Below are 21552 nucleotides of genomic sequence, written 5' to 3' on the forward strand. Positions count from 1 at the left end.
GATGACGCGCTGACTCCTGAAGAGCACACCATCCTGTGCACTTATCTCATCTCTGACGGCCCAGTAGTCCCTGACGGCTACAGGGGTCTCCTCTTTGTGTCCTGGCCATCCCTCCAGCACGACAAACTTAAGTGTTTGAAGACACACATCCTCCTCAGTGTGTGTCCGAATCTGTGCCAGGCGTTGGCTGCTGACATTTAAATAGTCTGCCTGCTGAATGGCCGCCATGTCACACTGCTCCTGCTGCATGCTGCAGACCATTTCACGTTGGTATAGTGTGTCTGTTCTCTGTGGCGGGGTGGTGGCTCTGCTGAGCGTGTCACTTATGTACATCTCAGGGCCTGGCTTGTATACCACCGCAAGGCAGTAATTCTGAAGTGTGAGGAGCATGCTCTGAAGGCGCTTTGGCGCACTGAGGAGGGGCTTGGTGAAGATGGACACCAGCGGGCGGTGGTCGGTCTCTGCAGTCACATCACCCCTCCCATATAGATAGTAGTGGAAGCGTTGGCAGGCGAATACGATGCTCAGGCACTCCTTTTCAATCTGTGCATAATTTTGCTCTGTTTGGGTCAATGCCCGGGAGGCGAATGCGACAGGCTGTGTCTCAACGCCGTGTATTCACATTAAGCAGGTAATCATACAACTGGGGTACAACCACGTGAGGCAGATATATCTATAACACAGGCACAATACGTCCACAGGGTGGAGCTGCAACCTAGCCTAAACCATTCTGTAACAATAGCGTCACTGCACCACTCTCACCGCCGTTAGAAAGTAGCAAGCAACGAAGCAAGTGCAATTATGGAGGGTGGAGATTTGGAGTATTTAATCAAAAATAATTGTACTAAACTTCCGCTGCAGCAGCAACAACAACAAATACAATCTGATGACAGGCCAATGCCCAAACTGGAGCTGTGTACAGCGAGGAACAAAGGAGCGAACCGGACGTAAAACGTTAAAGGTCTCCTGATTTAGTTTGTGAATGAATGCTTATTAGAGTTTGGGCTGGAGAGTGCGTGCGGACCTGTCGGTCAGATAACAGGCGTGTGTAAGTAAGTCCTGCATCTGTATGATACAAATGTGTGTAAAATGATACCGGGCGCTGTAATCACTCATCTGGTTACGTTATTACATTGACCACCAACACCCCCCATCCCAAAAGAAAGGACGTATTATTGGCTTCCCCTAATTTTTTCCCCACGCCACGCTACTGAATAGGTCATACAGGTCTCAATCATACATTAAGTATAATAGGAAAGCATCCAACCGGAAAGTGTACACACTGTAGCCAGCCAGAAACTGTTGAGCATGTTTTACTGCTTTGCAGGAAATATAGTACTCAGAGAAATGTGCTTTTCCAGACACTGAAGAAAGCAAAATACATTGACTTTTCGCTATCAGGGCTGTTAGGGAAAACATCAGGCAATATGTATTGTGAGCTTATTACGTTTCTTAGAGCAATTGATACATTTCAAAATAATCTAGAGTTTTGGTTTTATTTATTTTGTGTTTTTTTTGTTGTGGTCGTTGTTGTTTTATTTTGTTTATTGTTTTCTGCATAGACTCTTGTCCATACTCCAGTCCAGTTGGTGGCGGTAATGCACATAAAAGTTGGTTTGCCAACCGCCAATAAACACTAAAGAAGAAGAAGAAGAAGAAAAATCGAGAGAAGAAGACAAAGAAGAACCTGTATCGAGGTGGCGTCTCGTTGCTACGGTTCTCTCTCTCTGTGTGTTCCTGAGAAAGTGTGTGTGAGCTCCAGCACTACTGATCCATCATCTGTGTGTTTGGATAAACCTCTGAATGGACTGTGTGCTCTTTTTTCTGGAGCGTTTACCTCGGACTATAGGAGCTAGCTTAGCATGCTAGCTGGAAACACGTTAGACACTAGTCAGATTAAGAGTTTGATGGAGAGAGAAACGGTGTGTTTAACGGAGTCTGCAGGAAAAGGTGATCTAGTAAACATGAGTAAAGTCCAAATGCTGCTGTCGTTGAAGAAGCAGCGACTCACTGTTGAAGAGATATTTGCTCTGTTTGAACAAACGATAGCAGAGTACGAGGAGGAGCTGTTTCTTTCCAAAGAGGAGATCAAGAGACTCCAGAAACTACTGGACGCTGTTTTACAGCCTCAGCTTCGGATACACAGAGCAGGTATGTTCTCTTTACCCTTAATTAACACTTTACACTCTTCAGTAGCACTTTATTATCACATTAATAACACTTTAGAATAGGGATGCGCCGAATATTCGGCCACCGAAAATCATCGGCCGAAAATGGTTAAAAAGGCCCTTTCGGCCGAAAGGGTTTGAGCACCGAAAAAATATCACCGAATGTCAGAGAACAGGGTTACGTTGATCATACTCCGCATATTTGTCCGGGTGTTTTGATTTCAAGTGGTGGAGTAATCCCGAAGTGGTGAAAGTCTTTGCAGTTACACCCCCTCGAGAAATGTCAGCTGAACACGTTTTACAAATCGCAATCCGCGCCTCTCTCTGATATTTTTAAATATATCCAAGGGGCAGACATGTTGGCTGTGAGCCAGCCGCGAGCATGGTCGCGCGCCGTGCTTGTCGCCGCGTTTTGATTACGTCATCACAACAACACGTTAGCTTACCAAACTTATAGGTGCATTTGTTGTTGTTGAAGGCCTGGCTGCTACAGTCTTTTTTTACACTATTTTGTTGTAGGCCTATTGGCCTAGATGTTTATGTCGTTTTAAAGCACCTTGGCTTTGTTCTGGATGCACTTTGTTGTAGTTATCCTACAGAGAAAAGAAAATGCAATTGACTTGGAATTAATGTACTTTATGCATTCAAAAGTGCTGAATACATGTTTTATGGACCCATAATAGTGATTATTATTTAAGTTACATAATCATGTCTTTTTCCATAATCAGGTAGCTGAACAACATTGGTAAAATATATATATATATATATATATATATATATATATATATATATATATTTCTATTAATCATTTTCGGGCATTCGGTTTTCGGCCAACTTTCCTATTTTTGGTATCTGTTTCGGCCAAGAATTTCCCATTCGGTGCACCCCTACTTTAGACCCTTTATCAGCACTTGCTGCAGGTAGTAGATCCTGAAGTAAAAGTACAAACACCACACTATGAAAATACTCCATTACAAGTTAAAGTACTACATTCATATCTTATTTAAGTAAAAGTATGTAAGTATTATTAGACAATTATACTTTATTATAATAATTAAAATGTATTACGGAATAGCAAACCTACCAAAATAAATATATTTATAAAAATACATGCTACATTGAATAATATGCCATTTAATTTACTGATTTAAATATTACCCATACATGTAGGCACTAGTTGGTTAAATGTGACGTACATTGATACTTTGTTTTTAATGTGCTTCTTTATTCACCTTTCTTTTTAAATGTGTAAAATCAAATACAAACAAACACTTTTGATTAATTCAAATTGGGCGAGAATAATTCATAAAGAAATCAATGAATAAATATGTTCAATAATATATTAACACATCTATAATGTTACTTTGTTTCTTGGCCCAAGCAATTATTTTCTTCTTTTTTGTTCATCCTCAGTAGTGGATCTTTGCAGCAATTGGACCATGAAGGCCTAATTCATGCGGTGTCCTCTGAACAGTGCATGTTAAAGGTTATTACCAGTCCCCTTGTGTGTTATGTAGCTTTTTCTGCAAACGGTCTGTAAAGTCACAAACCCTCAAAGTACACCCTGTAGCGAGTAAAATTCTAACACAGAAAATACGTGTCTATTGTTAAGACCCGCCCTCCATTCCGTGGTAGTGGCTTATGTGGTTCATAACGATAATTTATTGAAGTACAGCCGTTTACTCACACAAGCAATCTGGCAAACGAAAAGAGGTCTGGAGGACTGGCCAAAACAAACAAACAGAAGGAGGGAACCCGAGCCAGTCACACCACAGGCCTTAGGACCCAGAGTTTCCCTCCCCTAACGAAATCAAATAAATACCTTATGGGAAACAAAATAAAGCCCCGAAAACTGGACTACCAGCATAAAACTAAGCATAAAAACATCAGCAGATAAATGGTCTATAGCTCAAAAGTAGCAGAAAGATAATTAAAGGCTAGTGTCTCCGGCGTTAGGATAGGCGAGACCACCACGGGCCGTAGGACCCAGAGTTTCCCTCCTCTAACCATGGAAATCAAACAAATACCCTATGGGAAACAAAATAAAGCCGCGAAAACTGGACTACCAGAGACCTGTACTACGAAGCTGGTTCAACCTAACCTGGATGTGTTTGAGTTAGCCGGTTGGCCTAATCCAAAACATACGCGCTCTCGCTAAGCGGTCCTATGACGCTGGTTATCAAGTGGATCGCTCAAGCCAGCCGTGTCCTATCTTGTTAGGTGCACGTTCACATGAAAGTGGTGGCATTTGGAGCATTCAACCAATCACAAACATTGACAAGCGTGCTGACAGCGCAGCGCGTCATACTTCCTGAATGAAAAGTCAACTATAATATTAGACATATGAAGAAGTTAAACTTTAAACATCCATGACTTAAACACTTTATCCAGGATCAAAGCCACATAGCTGCACCTGCAAGGTGAATACAGCTGGCAAAAGAAAAAGTGTTTGAATGCGTACATTAACAGGTTTATGATATCACTGCCCCGTCTAAGACACGATCTGACTTTAATTACATTTGACTCGAGTGTTTCGTCAACTTAATGTGTTGCTTAAAATAATACTTATGCATACAGTATGTGACACTGAGTGTTGCACGGCCATATACGGCTCAAGAAGCTGACTCAGATAAGGAAATATATGATACATTATGATGTGATATGAATGATAATGGGACACATTGACATCTATACTCACAGTGCCATGGACTGTAGGCTACGTAATGTTACTTTGATCCGGTTACTTATGTTGTGGCAGATATTTAATTAAACTTTCTTAACGCTAATGTTATAATAGTCAGATTGCTCTGAAGATGGGAGATGATATTCTATTCATTTTCACGTTCACACAGTCTGTGATTTTTGCCGGCCGTCTTTCCTGCAACTGCAGTTTAAACGGTATTTCCTTTCTCCTGTAATATAACTTGATCGCTTTAAACTCCGCACACTGAGCTCTGATAGGTCAGCAGGCAGTGCTTTCACTGAGTTGATCTCTTAGCCTGCAACCTAACCTGCTCCGGAGCAGGTTAGCCGCTCAGCATAAGTTACCATCTAGCCCGCTAAAAAGAGAACCAGCGTCGTAGGACTGGAAACCCTGAGTTTTCCCTGAAGTTAGCTCACTAAGCAAAAATCCTGCTTCGTAGTACAGGCCTCTGGTCCTCCAGGCTAAATATAAAAACATCAGCAGATAAATGGTCTACAGCTCAAAAATAGCAGAGAGATTATTAAAAGCGACTGTCTCCCGTCGTTAGGATAGGCGAGACCTCCTTCTCCTCCAGTTTCTCCTTATAATACGGAAAACCTGGGCAGGGGCAGACCAGATGCACCTACTCAGAAAAGACAACAAGGAGGGGAGCACGTTACATCTATGCTGCCCCAGTACGCCTCGTTGGAGATTTTTATTTCTCCAATATTTCCTTCCGGGGCATACTGACGTAGCGAAGTCCAAATGGACCAATCCGTGGAGCTCCGCACGCACACACACACACACACTGACTCAACCTTATCTTTTTTCAGCCGCGGTGCTGCGCAGAGCTCCGTACACACACACACACACACTCAGAGCTCAGGCTGTGAGTGTGTGTGTGCACAGGCAGAGCTCCGCGGTGTCTTGCTGTCTCGCAGACCCCACACAGCAACCAGGAAACAACATCAGTAATCCAGCTCACACTGTCTGCTCCTCAAGCCTCAAAGGCTTCCAGACCCCTCGCAGCATTCTCATCTGTTTGTCCTGACTGGTGTCATTTTCTGGTTCTTAACAAACGCCATTGTAAAACAGAAACACTGATGTTCCGTTGTAACAGTGGTGGACTCATCAAAACAGAGAGGCGAGCTGACCAATCAGAGCACAGTGGGCTCATAGGGAGGGGTGGGGGGGGCAGGATCTCCAACAAGGCATGTAGGACAGAGAGTGAATACACGTACTATAGAGAGATGCTGTATGAGAAAACCAATGTGATTTTGGAACAATGTAAATCTATTCTAGTAGACCTCAACAATGGAATTATGATCTGTAGAAATGGCCATGTCATGGGACCTTTAAGATTGTCTGCTCCTTGAGCTCTGTGATCATTTATGTGAGCTCTAATCTGAGGTGCTTTCATTTGCGGTTTCTGAGGCTGGTAACTCTGTATTTATCCTCTGCAGCAGAGGTAACTCTTGCTCTTCCTTTCCCGGGGGGGTCCTCATGAGAGCCAGTTTCATAATAGCGTTCAATGGTTTTTGCGACTGCACTTGAGGATACATTCAAAGTTCTTGACATTTTCCGGATCGACTGGGCTTCATTTCTTAAAGTGACGATGGACGGTCGTTTTTATTTACTGGGTTGAGTCGTTCTTGCTATAATATGGATTACAACAGCAGTCAAATAGGGCTTTCCACTGTGCACTAACTCTACCTCTGCACAAAACAACTGATGGTGTCAAACACATTAAGAAGGCAAGTCATTCCACACATTGACTCTTGAGAAGACACACGTGTTAATTGAAAACCATTCCAGGTGTCTACCTCATGAAGCTGACTGAGAGAAGCCAAGAGTGTGCAAAGCTGTCATCAAGGCAAAAGGGGGCGACTTTGAAGAATCGAAAATAAAAATAATATCCTTGATTTTCACATTTTCGTTTTGATGTCTTCAGTATTAATCTACAAAGTAGAAACAAATTAAAATAAACAAAAACCATTGAATGAGAAGGTGTCCAAACTTTTGACTGGTACCGTATATAGGAAACACACATTTTAATATTTATCAGGTTCCCTCATCTATAATCATTTATACAAGCGCAACATTGAACATGTACTGCAGTAAAATGCAACATACATAATAATCAAGAAACATCATAAATTGAACACTGACAGGGAACATTTTACTGCACCATCATTACTTTACATAAGAAGGTGCCATAAAATGTTCTGTTAATATTGCATACTTTTACTTGAATAAGGTTTTTGCAGGATTTTAATTTGTAACCAAGTATTTTAATTCTATACTGTAGGCGTAGTGCAGGGTTCCCCAATTATATTTACCAAAGGGCCAATTTTTTTCAAGCATGACAAGCTAAGGGCCAAAATGTTATGTGTCACTAAAGTTGTTTTACACTATGTGCAGATGTTACCTCTATTATAATTGTTGTAGTAGTGGCAGTAGTAATTAAACAAACCCTGTGTTGAGAGTAAAGGAAAAATGCATCCTTGAAACAAAATTAGACCGAAATCAAACATTTATTAACAGTAATAATAAATAAATGTTTTAACAAATACAAATGATTTTGCTGTGGTCTGATGGGGCATAACAATAAAACAAAAATAAAAAACAACAGAGTGAACTCTGATCAAATAGTCAGACAGGTCCACATCCAATTCAGCACTGTAAGACACAGACACACTGGGAAAGACAGGAAGACAGAGAGAGTTTCAGTTAGTTACTTTTATAATGTCGTACCAAAATACACCACATTATTAGTTTTAACATTTTTAAATATGTGTACCAAATAATATCAGGCTGTAAATAACAAATAGTATTGGGGTTTTTTAACTTTATTTTTAATATATTATTTTAATGTTGTATTCAATTTAACCAGTTTGTGGGCTGTTGTTAAAAGCCCTGCATTATCCAAGGTTTTTTCTCTATCATATTAATAATTTGTTTTTAATTACGCTGCATAGCATTTTATTTAGGAAATTAATGTACATATAAAATATAACTATAAAATGGTTATTTTTATCTTAATAATTATTATACCACAATAGAATTGACAAATTGCAAAAATAAATTGATGTTGTTCACTCACCAATCAGTGAGAGAAGTGAGAGCGGCGGGATGAGGCAACCTGTCTGATGTTGGGCTTGTATTCTGTTGTGGCAATCCTGAGGCACTGTCCAAGATGTGCACTGGAGAGTCTGTTCCTGTCCTGGCTTTTGATAGCATTCATTGAAGAAAATCCTGATTCGCAGATGTATGTTGAGGGGAACATTGTGAGTAGGAACATAGCAATAGCTCTGGTGTTTTTGAAACGAGCTTGGGGAACCACGTTGATCCCTCTTCTATGGAAGGCACCAGCCTTTTGGCCTCTCCAGTCCACTGCCCGTCTGCTGACACAGAGAACGGCTGTCTGAGGAAGAGGAGGATGTCACGTGAGATTTTAGGGGAGCTTTCAAATCGCTCCTTGAAGTTTTCTGCCAGTTTTGACACAAAATCCTTCATTACTGGATCTTCCGGCATTTCATTCTTCTCGCAGTGCTCACGCAGACGTGGAAAGTGCAGCTTCCTCCAATGAATATCTCTCTCCAAAAGGTGCAGCTTTGACCGAAAAGCTTCAACCGCCTCGTACATCTCAGCAACAGTGTGGTTCTTGCCTTGCAGCTGCAGGTTAAGGTGATTTAGATGAGACATGATGTCACACAAAAAATGAACACCTGCTATCACCTTGGTGTCTGTTAAAAAGCTAAAAAACTCATGGGCTTTTTGGCTCTGCAGGCTTGATAAGAACGACACCAGTTCATCACGCAGGTCGCACACCCTCTCCAACACACGGCCCTTGCTCAGCCAGCGAACATCGTTGTGTAGTAAGAGATCCTTGTGTTCAGATGACATTTCCTCTAGCAACGATCTAAAAAGGCGATGCTGCAGACTAGAGCTCTCACGCACAAAGTTAACCAGTCTCGTCTCAGTATCCATCGTTTCTTTCATTTTTCCACACAGTTTTGCGCACAACACTGATTTGTGAATGATGCAGTGAAATGTCAGAAGCGCCGGGTTAACGGTGGAAAGCCTGCTTACCAAGCCTTTGTGCTTTTCAACCATCGACGGAGCCCCGTCAGTTACAACAGAGACGATTTGACTCACATTCAAACCATTATTTTCGAAGAACTGTGTCAGCTCGTGGAAGATTATTTCCCCGGTCGTGTGCCCGGGCAGAGTAAGCAAACACAGCAGCTCTTCCCGGAATATCTTTCCATCAAAAAATCGTACGAACACAGACAGCTGTTCCATGTCGGTTCGGTCACAGGAGGAGTCTATGGCTAAGGATATAGCCTGTTTTCTTCAAATCCGTGAGTAGACTGGAAAAACACTCCTCCGCTAAAACCTCTACTCTTCTGGTTGCCGTGTTAGCCGACAGCGGCACCTGCTTTAATAGCTCTACAACCTTTTTTTGTTGTTTTTCATCATGATTTAAAACTTCATGAGCCATGTCTATCGCACACCGTTTAATTAACTCAGCATCAGCAAACAGCTTATTGGCTCTAGCAAGCGTCCAAGAGACGTGCAATGAGGCAGCTGTTGCGCTCTCTTGTGCCGATGTTGTTTTCGACATTGTGGAAACAGAGTGCTTGTATGATGCAAGCAAACCTGCTCTCTTTTGTGTGCGCTGGTCGGATTTCTCTGGATAGTTAGCATTAAAACTGGCAGCATGAATAGGTGAAGTGCCGCTTCAGGTTGTCTGATTTGATTACAGCTACATTCTGCATGCAAATCAAACAAGTCGGTTTAGCATTGACGTGGTCCGGTAAAAAAAAACAATACTTCTCAGTCCAGTCAGTTTTGAACTGACGGTTCTCCTGGTCTACCTTCCTCTTCTTTGCGAATTCCATCCTGGGTTTGAGTTATCCACGGCCCGTTAGTGTCATGTTGGTCAATCGCTGGGCTGGGATGACAGGCGGCTAGCTGGCGAGCTATTGTTTATATGTGTTTGCCGCTATTCCAGGTGGTGACGAGTAAGTCAAGCGCGCGAAGCACGTCTTGCATATGCACGCGATAAGGTCATGGGTCAGGTTTACGAGTGTCGACGGAGGTCAAAATAAAGCGAAACCGCGGACATTTTATTTTATGTTTTTATGTTATAACAAGTGAATGCCAGTAGATCAGCGCGGGCCATGCATTTGCCTCTTGCGGCCCGGATCTGGCCCGCGGGCCGCTAATTGGGGTTGGCTGGCGTAGTGTATCTGAACAATCCTAAATACAATTGTTTACATTGCAGCTAGTGCTACGCCAGAAGAAAAAAAGTTGAATTGAGCCAACAAAAATACACAATAGGTGGGACTAAGAAAGATAATGTGAAAAGATAAAAACAAAGGCATTAATTAGGGCTGCAAAATCTCTCCCATTGTAATGGTGATTAGATGTTTAAATGCTAACACTCAACAGTTTGTTCTGACTGTGTTTCCTATTTCCTGCAGATGTCCAGCTGCTGGTGGTGGTTAAGGAAGAGCTTCTCCCTGACCAGCAGGAGTGGAGCACCAGTCTGGACCAGGAGGACCCAGTGCCCCCCCCACACATTAAGCAGGAACAGGAGGAACTCAGGATCAGTCAGGAGGGAGAGCAGCTTCAGGAGCTGGAGGAGGCTGATATCACCAAGTTCACTTTCACTCCTGACCCTGTGAAGAGTGAAGATGATAAAGAGAAACCTCAGTCCTCACAGCCTCATCAAAGACAAACTGAACACATGGAAACAGAAGCTGATGGAGATGACTGTCGAGGACCAGAACCAGCCAGGAACTCAGATCCAGAGAGCAGTTTACAACCAAAGACTGAGGACGACACTGGAGACTCTTCTAAACCTGACAATGGAGACTCTTTTGAACCTGACACTGAAGACAGTGCGGATTGGAAAGAGACCAGAGAACCTGCATCAGGCTCAAACTCACTGAAAAATAGACATGAATCTGTCAGTGATCCACGACGTAGTGCTGAAAATAAACCATTCAGCTGCTCAGTCTGTAAGAAAGCTTTTTCACAGAGTGGACATTTAAATGAACACATGAGAAGACACACAGGAGAGAAACCATTCACCTGCTCAGTCTGTAAGAAAGCTTTTTCACATAGTGCAAGTTTAAAGGAACACATGAGAATCCACACAGGAGAGAAACCACACAGCTGCTCAATCTGTAAGAAAGCTTTTTCACATCGTAGTAGTTTAAAGGCACACGAAATAATCCACACAGGAGAGAAACCCTTTAGCTGCTCAGTTTGTACCAAATATTTTGCACAGAATGGACAATTAAAGGAACACATGAGAGTCCACACAGGGGAGAAACCATTCAGCTGTTCAGTCTGTAAGAAATATTTTGCACTGAAAAAAAATGTAAAACGACACATGAGGGTCCACACAGGAGAGAAACCCTTTAGTTGCTCAGTTTGTACCAAATATTTTGCACAGAGTGGACATTTAAAGGAACACATGAGAGTCCACACAGGAGAGAAACCCTTTAGCTGCTCAGTTTGTACCAAATATTTTGCACAGAGTGGACATTTAAAAGAACACATGAGAGTCCATATAGTAGAGAAACCACAAAGCTGCTCAGTCTGTAAAAAAACTTTTTCACGGAGTGTCAGTTTAAAGATACACATGAGAGTCCACACAAGAGAGGAAAAATAGAGCTGGAATGTTTGTGACAAAAGATTTAAATGGCGTAATCGTTTCAAAAGACACAAGTGTGTTGGTCGTCAGCTGCTTCTGTAACTGTAAGGGAATACATTTGTCTATTTTGTATCCTGATGACCTAATGCCGTTACATGTAATACGTTACTCCCTAAGCCTGATTTCACCCACCTACAACCGATTCGCGAATAATCACAAATGTTCATTTCTTTGACCCCTTGACTCGACTATTTTTTGTTGAATAATCGTTACATCTCCTCAGGACCAAGTTCCCGTGTCCTGCCTTTCACCTGCTGATCACCCACTGCTCATTTAAGGAGGACTCACCTTTACAAGGGACCAGCTAGTCTTAGTGTCTTAATGCAAATGTTTTGTGAAGTGATGCTAGACCAAAAACGTGCTGTTGGGTTTTGTGCTCTCTGCAGGACGGTATCTGTACTCAAAGATTGTCTATGAAATGAGAGCTTCACTCTGTTTTTGTTGTTTAAACAACGCCAACAGATTGATACTTCTTCTTTCCAGCAGATGGCATACATGTTACATCATCCAGTTCAACTGTCATCCACATATTAATGATTCAAAACAGCAATGTGTAAGATATGGCTAGCAATTGACTATTTCAACATAATGTGAAGAGGTTACACTCTTGAGGCCATGTCCAATATGTTTATGTTTTGTTTGATTAAATCTACTGAAATGAGTATTCAATTGTTTGTAGCCGTTATTTAACCAGGTGAAAGCCCCTTGAGATCAAAAGATCTCTTTTTCAAGGGTGACCTGCAGGACATTAGTTACACATGTAACATAAAAACAACAGAACAACAATAAAGATGACATACAACATAATGTACAGTTTACAAACTCTATTTACAGTGACAGGTACCATGAGTATCAAACAGCATGTCACCCAGCCGAGTTTTAAAATGATGCAGGGGAACCAAAGTGCTCAGTTTTAAACATGTTTGCAGACTGTTCCAATTTAGTGGAGCTGCACAACTAAAAGCTTTCTTCCCTAAGACAGTCCTAGCACTTGGTGCATTTAATAAAACAACATCATGAGATCTCAGGCAATAAGTACTTTCAATTCGTCGCGAGATCAATGACTACATTATTCTTAATTACTGTCATTACATCATGGGTTTGCATTGCAATATTAGAATGCATAAAACCCAACTTTATTTCTTCCAAGTTGCAGGTGTTCATTGTTTAGAAGTCTGCTGTGTTTCATTCAAGCTTCCACTTTGTGCTCCGATAATGCTGAAAGTATCTGTTCTATGCTTTACCTGCTCCAGTAACACAAGTGTAATTCACTGGACAGAGACAGTGGATGGATCCAGAAAATAACTAGATGATAGTCCGTATAGAGCCTTCAGGTTCAGCTATCATTCCTTCAAAGGTGAACAAGACGACTGCTAGCTTAACCAGTAGCATGGTTGAGGCTAAGGGTCAACACAACAACATGCTCGAGGACATCCGCAGAATTGTAAGGGAAGTGATTCAGGATGAAGTTTCCTCGCTCAAGACACAAATTCAGCTTGCAATTGCACCAGTAAGAGCTGAATCGGATGAATGTAAGACTCAATTTGCTGATCATGAGGAAGTTTTAAACAGCCTGGCCGCCCGGATTGACTCTCTGGAAGCCCGCAGTAGCTACTCAGCTAGCTAAAGATAACGCTAAATTACAATTGAAAACAGATGACCTGGAGAATAGAGGGAGACGTTGCAATCTATGTATTGTTGGAATACCAGAAGGTGTTGAACAAGGCAACCCTACTACGTTCATCTCTAACATGCTTCACAAATTGTTTACCAGACTGGAGAAAGCACCGGTACTTGACCGGGCTCATTGTGTACCCGCTTCCCGACCTAAAGACGGAGAGCGCCCACGCTCCTTCCTCTGTAAAGTTCATCTTTTTCAAGTGAAAGAGGAAATACTGAAACTCTCACGTCAGAAAGGCAAGCTCGTGCTCGGTGGCACGCAGATTTTCATATTCCCTGACTACAGCGCAGATTTGGACAAACGCAGAGATGCATATAATGAGGTGAAGGCTGTGCTTCGCAGGGCAGACATCAGATATGGGCTCCTTTACCCGGTACGACTGCGGCCCGATCACTTTCGATCACGGCCCGATCACTTTCGGCAGTGAGACAAGGATTTTCGACTCTCCCCAGTCCGCGATGGAATACTACACTACGAAGATAAAGCCTACAGCCGAAAATATGTGAACATTTGTGCTGTTTGTGCAAAGCGGGTCGTCTGTTAAATCAAGGAGTCGTTTACCACAGACTGGAAATCGGGATCGGAATGCTCCGGGTGGATGAGGCCTGATTTATCTCGAGAATTACGCTGCTTATATCTTGAAAATGCCTCATGTAGCCTAAGGGTATTTCTTTCTTTCTTTTTTCGTGATCATATTCCTTATAACGTTTAAACAGACTTTTAATTCACGGGAACTTTTGAGACTCTTTCCCTGAGATCTCCTCCAGGTATGGTCTGTCTTGTTCACCGGTTGCTTCAGTTCGAGTTTAACTTCAGTAACTATTAAATGAATGTATCTGTTCATGTTTAAAGCATCTTTTCTCACTTCTCATAGTAACAGGTGCTCACAAGATCATACAGATAGCATATAAGCAAAACGTATTTGTGAGAGGGTTTAGCCTTGAGCAAAATACCTGTTACAAGTATTTTGCACATGTGTTTTGGGTCTTGTTTTATGTGATTATTGTTTTCAGCTTAGAATAAGGACGCTAGAGGAGTTCAATGCTGGATAAGCAAATTATGTTAACTAAGGACCGAAAGTGGTTAGAGGAAAGCTTGTTCAGCTTTGAGAAATACACTGTTTGTGTTTTACTGGAAATGGGAAAATGGGGAGAACAATGTGTGATAAATGTCTTCTTTTTGTGTGTGTTATAGTCTGTTTTTGTTTTGGTTTTTTTCTTATGGTTTCTGTTATGAATGCTCCAGAGTACAGCAATATTTTAGCACCTTAATCTATGACTAGCTTGCACTTCAGCTCTCCATTCTTTTAGTAAGAAATCTTCAATGACCACTCCATCTGCCCGTCCCGGGGTATGGCTGCCAGGTCAACTTTATCAGCTGGAACTGTAAGGGCCTTAATCAACCTGTAAAGCGTAAGAAAGTCCTCTCCCTTCTTCAGAACCTCAAGGTAAATATTGCGTTTCTCCAGGAAATACATTTAAATATTTCAGACCATTCAAAACTTAAAACTCAGTGGGTGGGTGAGGTGTATCACTCCAAATTCAATGGTAAAGCTAGAGGCACTGCTATACTTATTCACAAATCCGCACCCTTTATTATATCTCAGATCACTGAAGACCGCAATGGTCGATATGTTATGGTATCTGGCTCACTGTATAACACACCCTTAACTCTTATTAATGTTTACGCACCGAACTGTGATGATTATATGTTTTTTAATGAGCTATTCTTAAATGTGCCTGTTCCTGCGGGTCACCAATTGATAGTGGGGGGAGACATGAATTGTGTTCTAAACCCAAAGTTAGACCGCTCTTCAGCACGACCCGTGCAGTTAACAAAATGTGCATTGGGTCTGCAGTCACATTTAGAAACTCTGGGAGCCGTAGATGCGTGGCGCTTCCTCTTCCCGTCAGCGAGGCAGTCCTCTTTTTTCCCCCTGTACACCAATCGTACTCATGCATTGATTACTTTTTTATTGACAAACGCCTTCTTCCGATGGTAAAAAATTGCTCATATGATGCTATAATAATATCAGATCATTGTCCTTTGATCACGGAGCTATGCTTTGAGAATCAACCAACGCCTTCTTGATCTTGGAGATTTAACACTTACTTACTATCTGATGAAACCTTCATAAAATGCATATCTTCAGAAATTGACATATTTTTTTAGATTAATATTGATAAAGACATGAAATGGAGTTTTATCTGGGAAAGTCTTAAAGCATATATCCGTGGGAAAATAATCTCTTATAGCTCCTTCCAAAACAAACAAAGAAGGATGCGCTTGCTGGAGTTGACCAATATGATTTTAAATTTGGATCAGCAACATTCTGCTTCTCCATCTCCCGATTTATACAAACAGAGATTATGTTTACAGACAAAATGTAATATTCTGTTGAGGCAAACTGAACAGATGATTTTAAAATGAAAGGGATTGGTTTATGAGCAGGGCGAAAGAGCATCCAAAATTCTTGCTCACCAATTGCGGCGCTCAGAGAGCTCAAGACTAATAGCTCAAATCAGAAATGAATCTGGCCATCTGATCTGACCCATGATTCTGGTGAAATCAACAGAACATTTAAGAACTTTTATAGTAGACTTTGCGAATCTGAATCCTGTAGGAACGAAAAAATGCTGGATACATTTTTTGAAGGCATTTCTTTTCCCACTTTAGGTGATGATGCTAGGAAGCAGCTCGATGAACAAATGACTGCATCTGAAATTGAAGAAGCTATAAAAACAATGCAAGCGGGCAAATCTCCTGGGGCCAGATGGCTTCCCAGTTGAATTTTATAGAACCTTTAGCAAAAATCTTACTCCTGTTTTAAAAGAAATGTATGATGAATACTTAAGATCCAGTTCCTTACCGCCAACCTTAAATTAAGCTACAATATCCTTATTCTTAAAACCAAATAAAGACCCATTAGAACCTTCGTCATACCGCCCAATCTCTTTATTGAATGTTGATTTTAAAATATTATCCAAATGCCTTACTAGACACCTGGAAAAACAGTTGCCAACAATAATATTGCAGAATCAAACCGGGTTTATTAAAGGGAGGCACGTTTTTTTTTAATATACGTAGACTGCTTCAAATCTTATACACTCCCTTCTCACCTCAACCTGAGATAGTCTTATCCCTTGATGCCGAAAAAGCCTTTGACCGGGTAGAATGGGATTATTTATGTTATACCCTTGCTAAATTTGGATTAGGTGAACACTATATATCATGGATAAAACTATTATATTCATCTCCGATGGCACAAGTACAAACCAACAAAGAGAAATCTAGTTATTTCCCACTTCACCGCGGTACAAGGCAGGGCTGCCCCCTATCTCCCCTCCTATTTGCAGTAGCGATTGAGCCCTTGGCAGTTAAACTCCATTCTGAGGCACATTTTAAAGAGTGTTTAGAGCTGGAGAGGAACATAAACTTTCCTTATATGCAGATGATCTCCTGCTCTACATTTCTGATCCCCTGGGATCGCTACCATATGTCTTCAGTATACTCAACAGCTTCGGAATAATGTCAGACTATAAATTAAACCTTCAGAAAAGTGAGTTGCTTCCTATAAATAAAATAGCTAAAACTCTACCTTTTCAAAATCTCAGTCTGGGACAAACATCCGAGTATATTACTTATTTAGGGATGAAAATTCCACAATTACATAATAAACTCTTTGACCTCAATTTGACTAACCTTTTAGAAACAGTTAAGAAGGATTTAAAGAGGTGGAATACACCCCTCTCCCTGGCTGGCCGAATCAATGCCGTTAAGATTAATGTTTTGCCGAAATGTCTTTATTTGTTTCAATGTGTGCCAGTATTGATACGAAGACAATTCTTTGTAGCCCTTGACAAATCTATCTCATCATTTATTTGGAACAATAAACCTTCAAGAATTTGTAAGGCTTTTTTGCAAAGGCCAAAACGATCAGGAGGAATGGCTTTACCTAACTTTGAGTATTACTGGGCAGCTAATATTCGTAGCATATTACCTGCTCTCTTGACATGCCCCACAACTGTGGATCTCTCTGCATATAAAAATAACCCAACACTTGGACATTCCCTAAGGATCTGGGTACAGTTTAGGAAAACATTTGGACTTGTATTAATGCCCCTTTCAGCACCTATTGATGAAAATCATTATTTTCCCCCATCACTGCATGACCTTGCTTTTAAAATGTGGGAGATAAAAGGTATTAAATATTTTGGAGATTTATATATTGATGGTACTTTTGCCTCATTCACCCAGCTGAAACACAAATATAACCTTAATAACAACCAATTTTTTTGATATTTGCAGGTTAGAAACTTTGCTCGAACTAATCTAGTTAATTTTCCTTATCCGCCGGATAAAACAATATTAGACCATATTTTGGGTGTGGTTGCTCAAATATATAAGATCATTTCTCAACTTGACTGCCCCTCCTTATAATTAAAGGCCTATGGGAAGAGGACTTACAATTACAATTGGATGAGGACACATGGGATTCAATTCTAAACAAAGTTCACTCCTCCTCTATCTGCGCACGGCGTGGACTCCTACAGTTTAAAATTCTTCATCGTCTACACTATACTAAAGCGAAATTAGCCAAGTTTTATCCTAATGTGAGCCCCATGTGTGCTAGGTGCAAGAATCAAGTAGGGAATCTTATTCACACTTTTTGGACTTGTCCCCGGCTTTGCAAGTACTGGGAAGATGTTTTTAGGACTCTCTCAGAAGTGTTTGAAATTCCTCTCAATCAGTCTCCACTGACAGCATTGTTTGGAGTTGTTGCTAGAGAAGCTCAACTTCCAAAATATAAATTAAATGCCATTGCTCTTGCATCGTTTATACTGTAGCTCGACGACTAATTCTTCTTAAATGGAAGGATGAATCCCCATCCACCCATACTCACTAGATTAGAGACCTGTTGCAGTTTTTTGCGTCTGGAGAAAATCCGGTCCACTCTGAAGGGATCTACTGATATATTATATAAGGCCTGGCAGCCATTGATCACACACGTAGAGAAGTGCACTCTGGACTCTTTAAAGAAGATTGTGTATAGATTTGAGTGTTGCTGAATCTGGGCTACTATTTCTAAAGCAATAGCCTATTGTACGTTTTGCATATATTTTGTCTTTTTGTCTGTCGTTTCCTTTGTATGCTTTTTTATTTATTTAATTCTTGTGTCATTTGTGAGAACGTGTACACTTTTCTCATTTACTCTGTTTTTTGTTTGTTTTTTGTTTCATGGTGGGGTAGGGGTGGGGGGTATATTTGATCTGCTTTTTGGCAGTCTGGTTTAAATGTGCACTGTTGCATCTAAAGTATGTATTTGACTGCTCAATGACCTTCTTTATGATTTTTCTTTGTAAAAAAAGTGTTAAAAAAGAGATAATGCCAACATGCTATTGAAGTAAAGTATGCGCAAACTATGGGATTAGTTTTGTATCATCAAGATAAAGCAACACTTTCTCAGAATAAAGCAAAACTATGAGTTTAAAAGCAAAAAAAACGGAGTCAAGTAAAATAAAATAAATTTCCAAAATAAAACTATAAGTTGCAAACAAATCATTTGTCTAATCATGTAAACTATAACTCTTTTTTCTTTGTTTTAACATATCTTTTTGTTTGCAGTTCTTGTTTCTTCTTTTTCAATGATCAGACTTTTGCTCTCGCTGCAGCTCTTCTCGTTTCGCTCCCTCATTTTTTGTTTTCGATTTTCACACAAACGTCCCAGCTGGGCGGGACTGTCAGGGGTGCGTCCCCATTGGCTACTCAATTTTTGAGTGACAGCCCACTACACCACAGATGATACAGTGCAACTCATGCAGCAACTCCGGAGTCCACTCCGCCACGTTAGTGTCGGTGGCTCCTGGGGAGTTTTCATGAACATATCGGACTCATCTTATGGATTGCTGTGCATTATACTTGTGTTGTGTAGTTTATACTTTATTCCTACTTTAAATATTGTAATACCTGAACACACTGCTGCTGTAAAATAATGTCCCAATTTGGGATTGATAAAGTTTCTGTCTGTCTATTTATTTTATAGATTAAAAAAACACATCTATTTATTTTCAAGCTAAACACAATATAAACTGTATACTATTATTTTTTCAAAGACATGTTACATTTCAAAAGCATACATTGCTATGTTTAGGACAAACGATTAAAGACTGCTTTAATTTAACAAATTCTACAATATAAAAGTGGCAGATTTGCTTTATTAAACAAACCAGACCTATAGGTTGCATTCCAACACAATTAGGAACATGCTCTGAAGAGCTGAAGCATTCATACACAATGGACAACTGTGTTGTCTCATTCTATATCCTGTGAGAAAATGATGTACATTTAGCATTAAAAACTCAACATACTATTCCTGAGGAAGATCTGAATAATCAACATATTTGAATGGAATCTCTAACATTTTCATGTAGAATAAAGACAAAAGACTGATTATACAAATTACATTTATTGAAATTTGAACCAGAAGATGAAGAATGTTTTAAATAAAAGGACATAAAACAAAAAGGTGGATAATAATAAAATCTATTAAATGTAAGGACATTTGGTCAAATGAAATGACACTGAGCCAGTGATAACAACAACGCGTGGATGAAGCTGGTGCAGATCTATCTTCATGCAATACTTTCATATATTATAATAATTAAAATGCTGGTTCTTCTGGGGGTGTTCTATCCACACTCAGCTACCGCACCGCAGCTGCCTGCACTGTACAATCGCTGGGGGACTGGGCTGTCACTCAAACACTAAGTAGCCAATGGTGACGCACCCCTGCAAGTCCCTCCCACCTGGGAGGTTTGCGTCAGAATCTCAAACAAAAAGTGAAAGAGCGAAAATGAGAAAGCTGCAGCGAGAGCAAAAGTATAATCACTGAGAAAGAAGAAACAAGAACTGCAAACAAAAACCTATGTTAAAACAAAGAAAAAAGACTTATAGTTTACATGATTACACAAATGATTTGTTTGCAACTTAGAGTTTTATTTTTTTAATTTATTTTATTTAGCTTGACTCATTTTTTTTTTCTTTTAAACTCATAGTTTTGTACTGAGCCCTGGAGGGTTCATAGAGAGAAAAATAAATAAAACGTGGCCACGTTTTACTTTCTCGTTCGCACGAGTTAATAAAGCGTGCGCAAAAGTTAATAAAGCGTGGCCTTGTTTTATTTAAATTGAGGGATGCCTGTCCGTGACTCACAGTATCTGCTGCCCACTGTTTTATAGAAGGAAAACCTCCTTCACTTTATGAAATCTCTGCGGCACCAGTGGCCTGTACTACGAAGCAGGATTTGCTATTTACACTATTAATTCATGAAGTATGACGCTGCGCTGTCAGCACACTCTACACACATCGAACTACCCCCTCGTTTTATGAAGGAGATGTGTGTGTGTGTGTGTGTGTGTGTGTGTGTGTGTGTGTGTGTGTGTGTGTGTGTGTGTGTGTGTGTGTGTGTGTGTGTGTGTGTGTGTGTGTGTGTGTGTGTGTGTGTGTGTGTGTGTGTGTGTGTTGTTCTCAGCTCCGCTCTGTGTGTGCGTGTTCAGTGTGTTTGTGTCCCCGACACTACCGGCATTTGTTTTCAAATTACCACGAACAGTAATTTACACAAATCTAGTTCTCCATAGTTATATGTGTATTCCAAAGTGAAAGAAATTTGTTTAATCTTAATCTCGATGTGCTATAGTCCTGCCGGAAGTGCACCGGAACGAACGATACTATCATAAACAAATGCCCACAGACACGCACGCACGCACGCACGCACACACACACACACACACACACACACACACACACACACACACACACACACACACACACACACACAGGCGACCGGACATATTCTTCATAAAACTAACCACGCTTTATTAACTGTTTTATTTATTTTTCTCTCTATGAACCCTCCAGGGCTCAGTAGTTTTGCTTTATTCTGAGAAAGTGTTGCTTTATCTTTATGATACAAAACTAATCCCATAGAGGTGGCAGTAAGCACCTTAAAGTTGTTTGCAATCCTCCAAAAAACAGAGAGAAGAAGAAGAAGAAGAAGAAGAAGAAGAAGAAGAAGAAGAAGAAGAAGAAGAAGAAGAAGAAGAAGAAGAAGAAGACTGACTTTGGACCCCTCTGTGGCCCCCCTAAAAATGAAAAATAAGAAAGAAAAAAATGTATGATTAAAAGATTTCTTGGCTGACGGAATAGGCGGAAGTAATGATATTTGTCATTCTAGTCGGACCCATTAGAGCAGGGGTCTCCAACACGTCGATCACGAGCTACCGGTATCTCA

The 21552-nt window shown here is 40.7% G+C and overlaps 1 protein-coding gene across 1 annotated transcript; it reads left to right on the forward strand.

The window, feature by feature from the left end:
• Positions 1–1403: 1403 nt before the first annotated feature.
• LOC307018624 (uncharacterized protein) lies at positions 1404–12388 on the forward strand. The gene is made up of 2 exons (XM_079648956.1): positions 1404–2151; positions 10341–12388. The coding sequence occupies exons 1-2, from the start codon at positions 1863–1865 to the stop codon at positions 11537–11539; spliced, it is 1488 nt and encodes a 495-aa protein (XP_079505082.1). The 5' UTR covers positions 1404–1862; the 3' UTR covers positions 11540–12388.
• The last annotated feature ends 9164 nt before the right edge of the window (positions 12389–21552 follow it).

This window comes from Notothenia rossii, assembly GCF_949606895.1.
Source record: "Notothenia rossii genome assembly, chromosome: 9".
Classification (NCBI taxonomy): domain Eukaryota; kingdom Metazoa; phylum Chordata; class Actinopteri; order Perciformes; family Nototheniidae; genus Notothenia; species Notothenia rossii.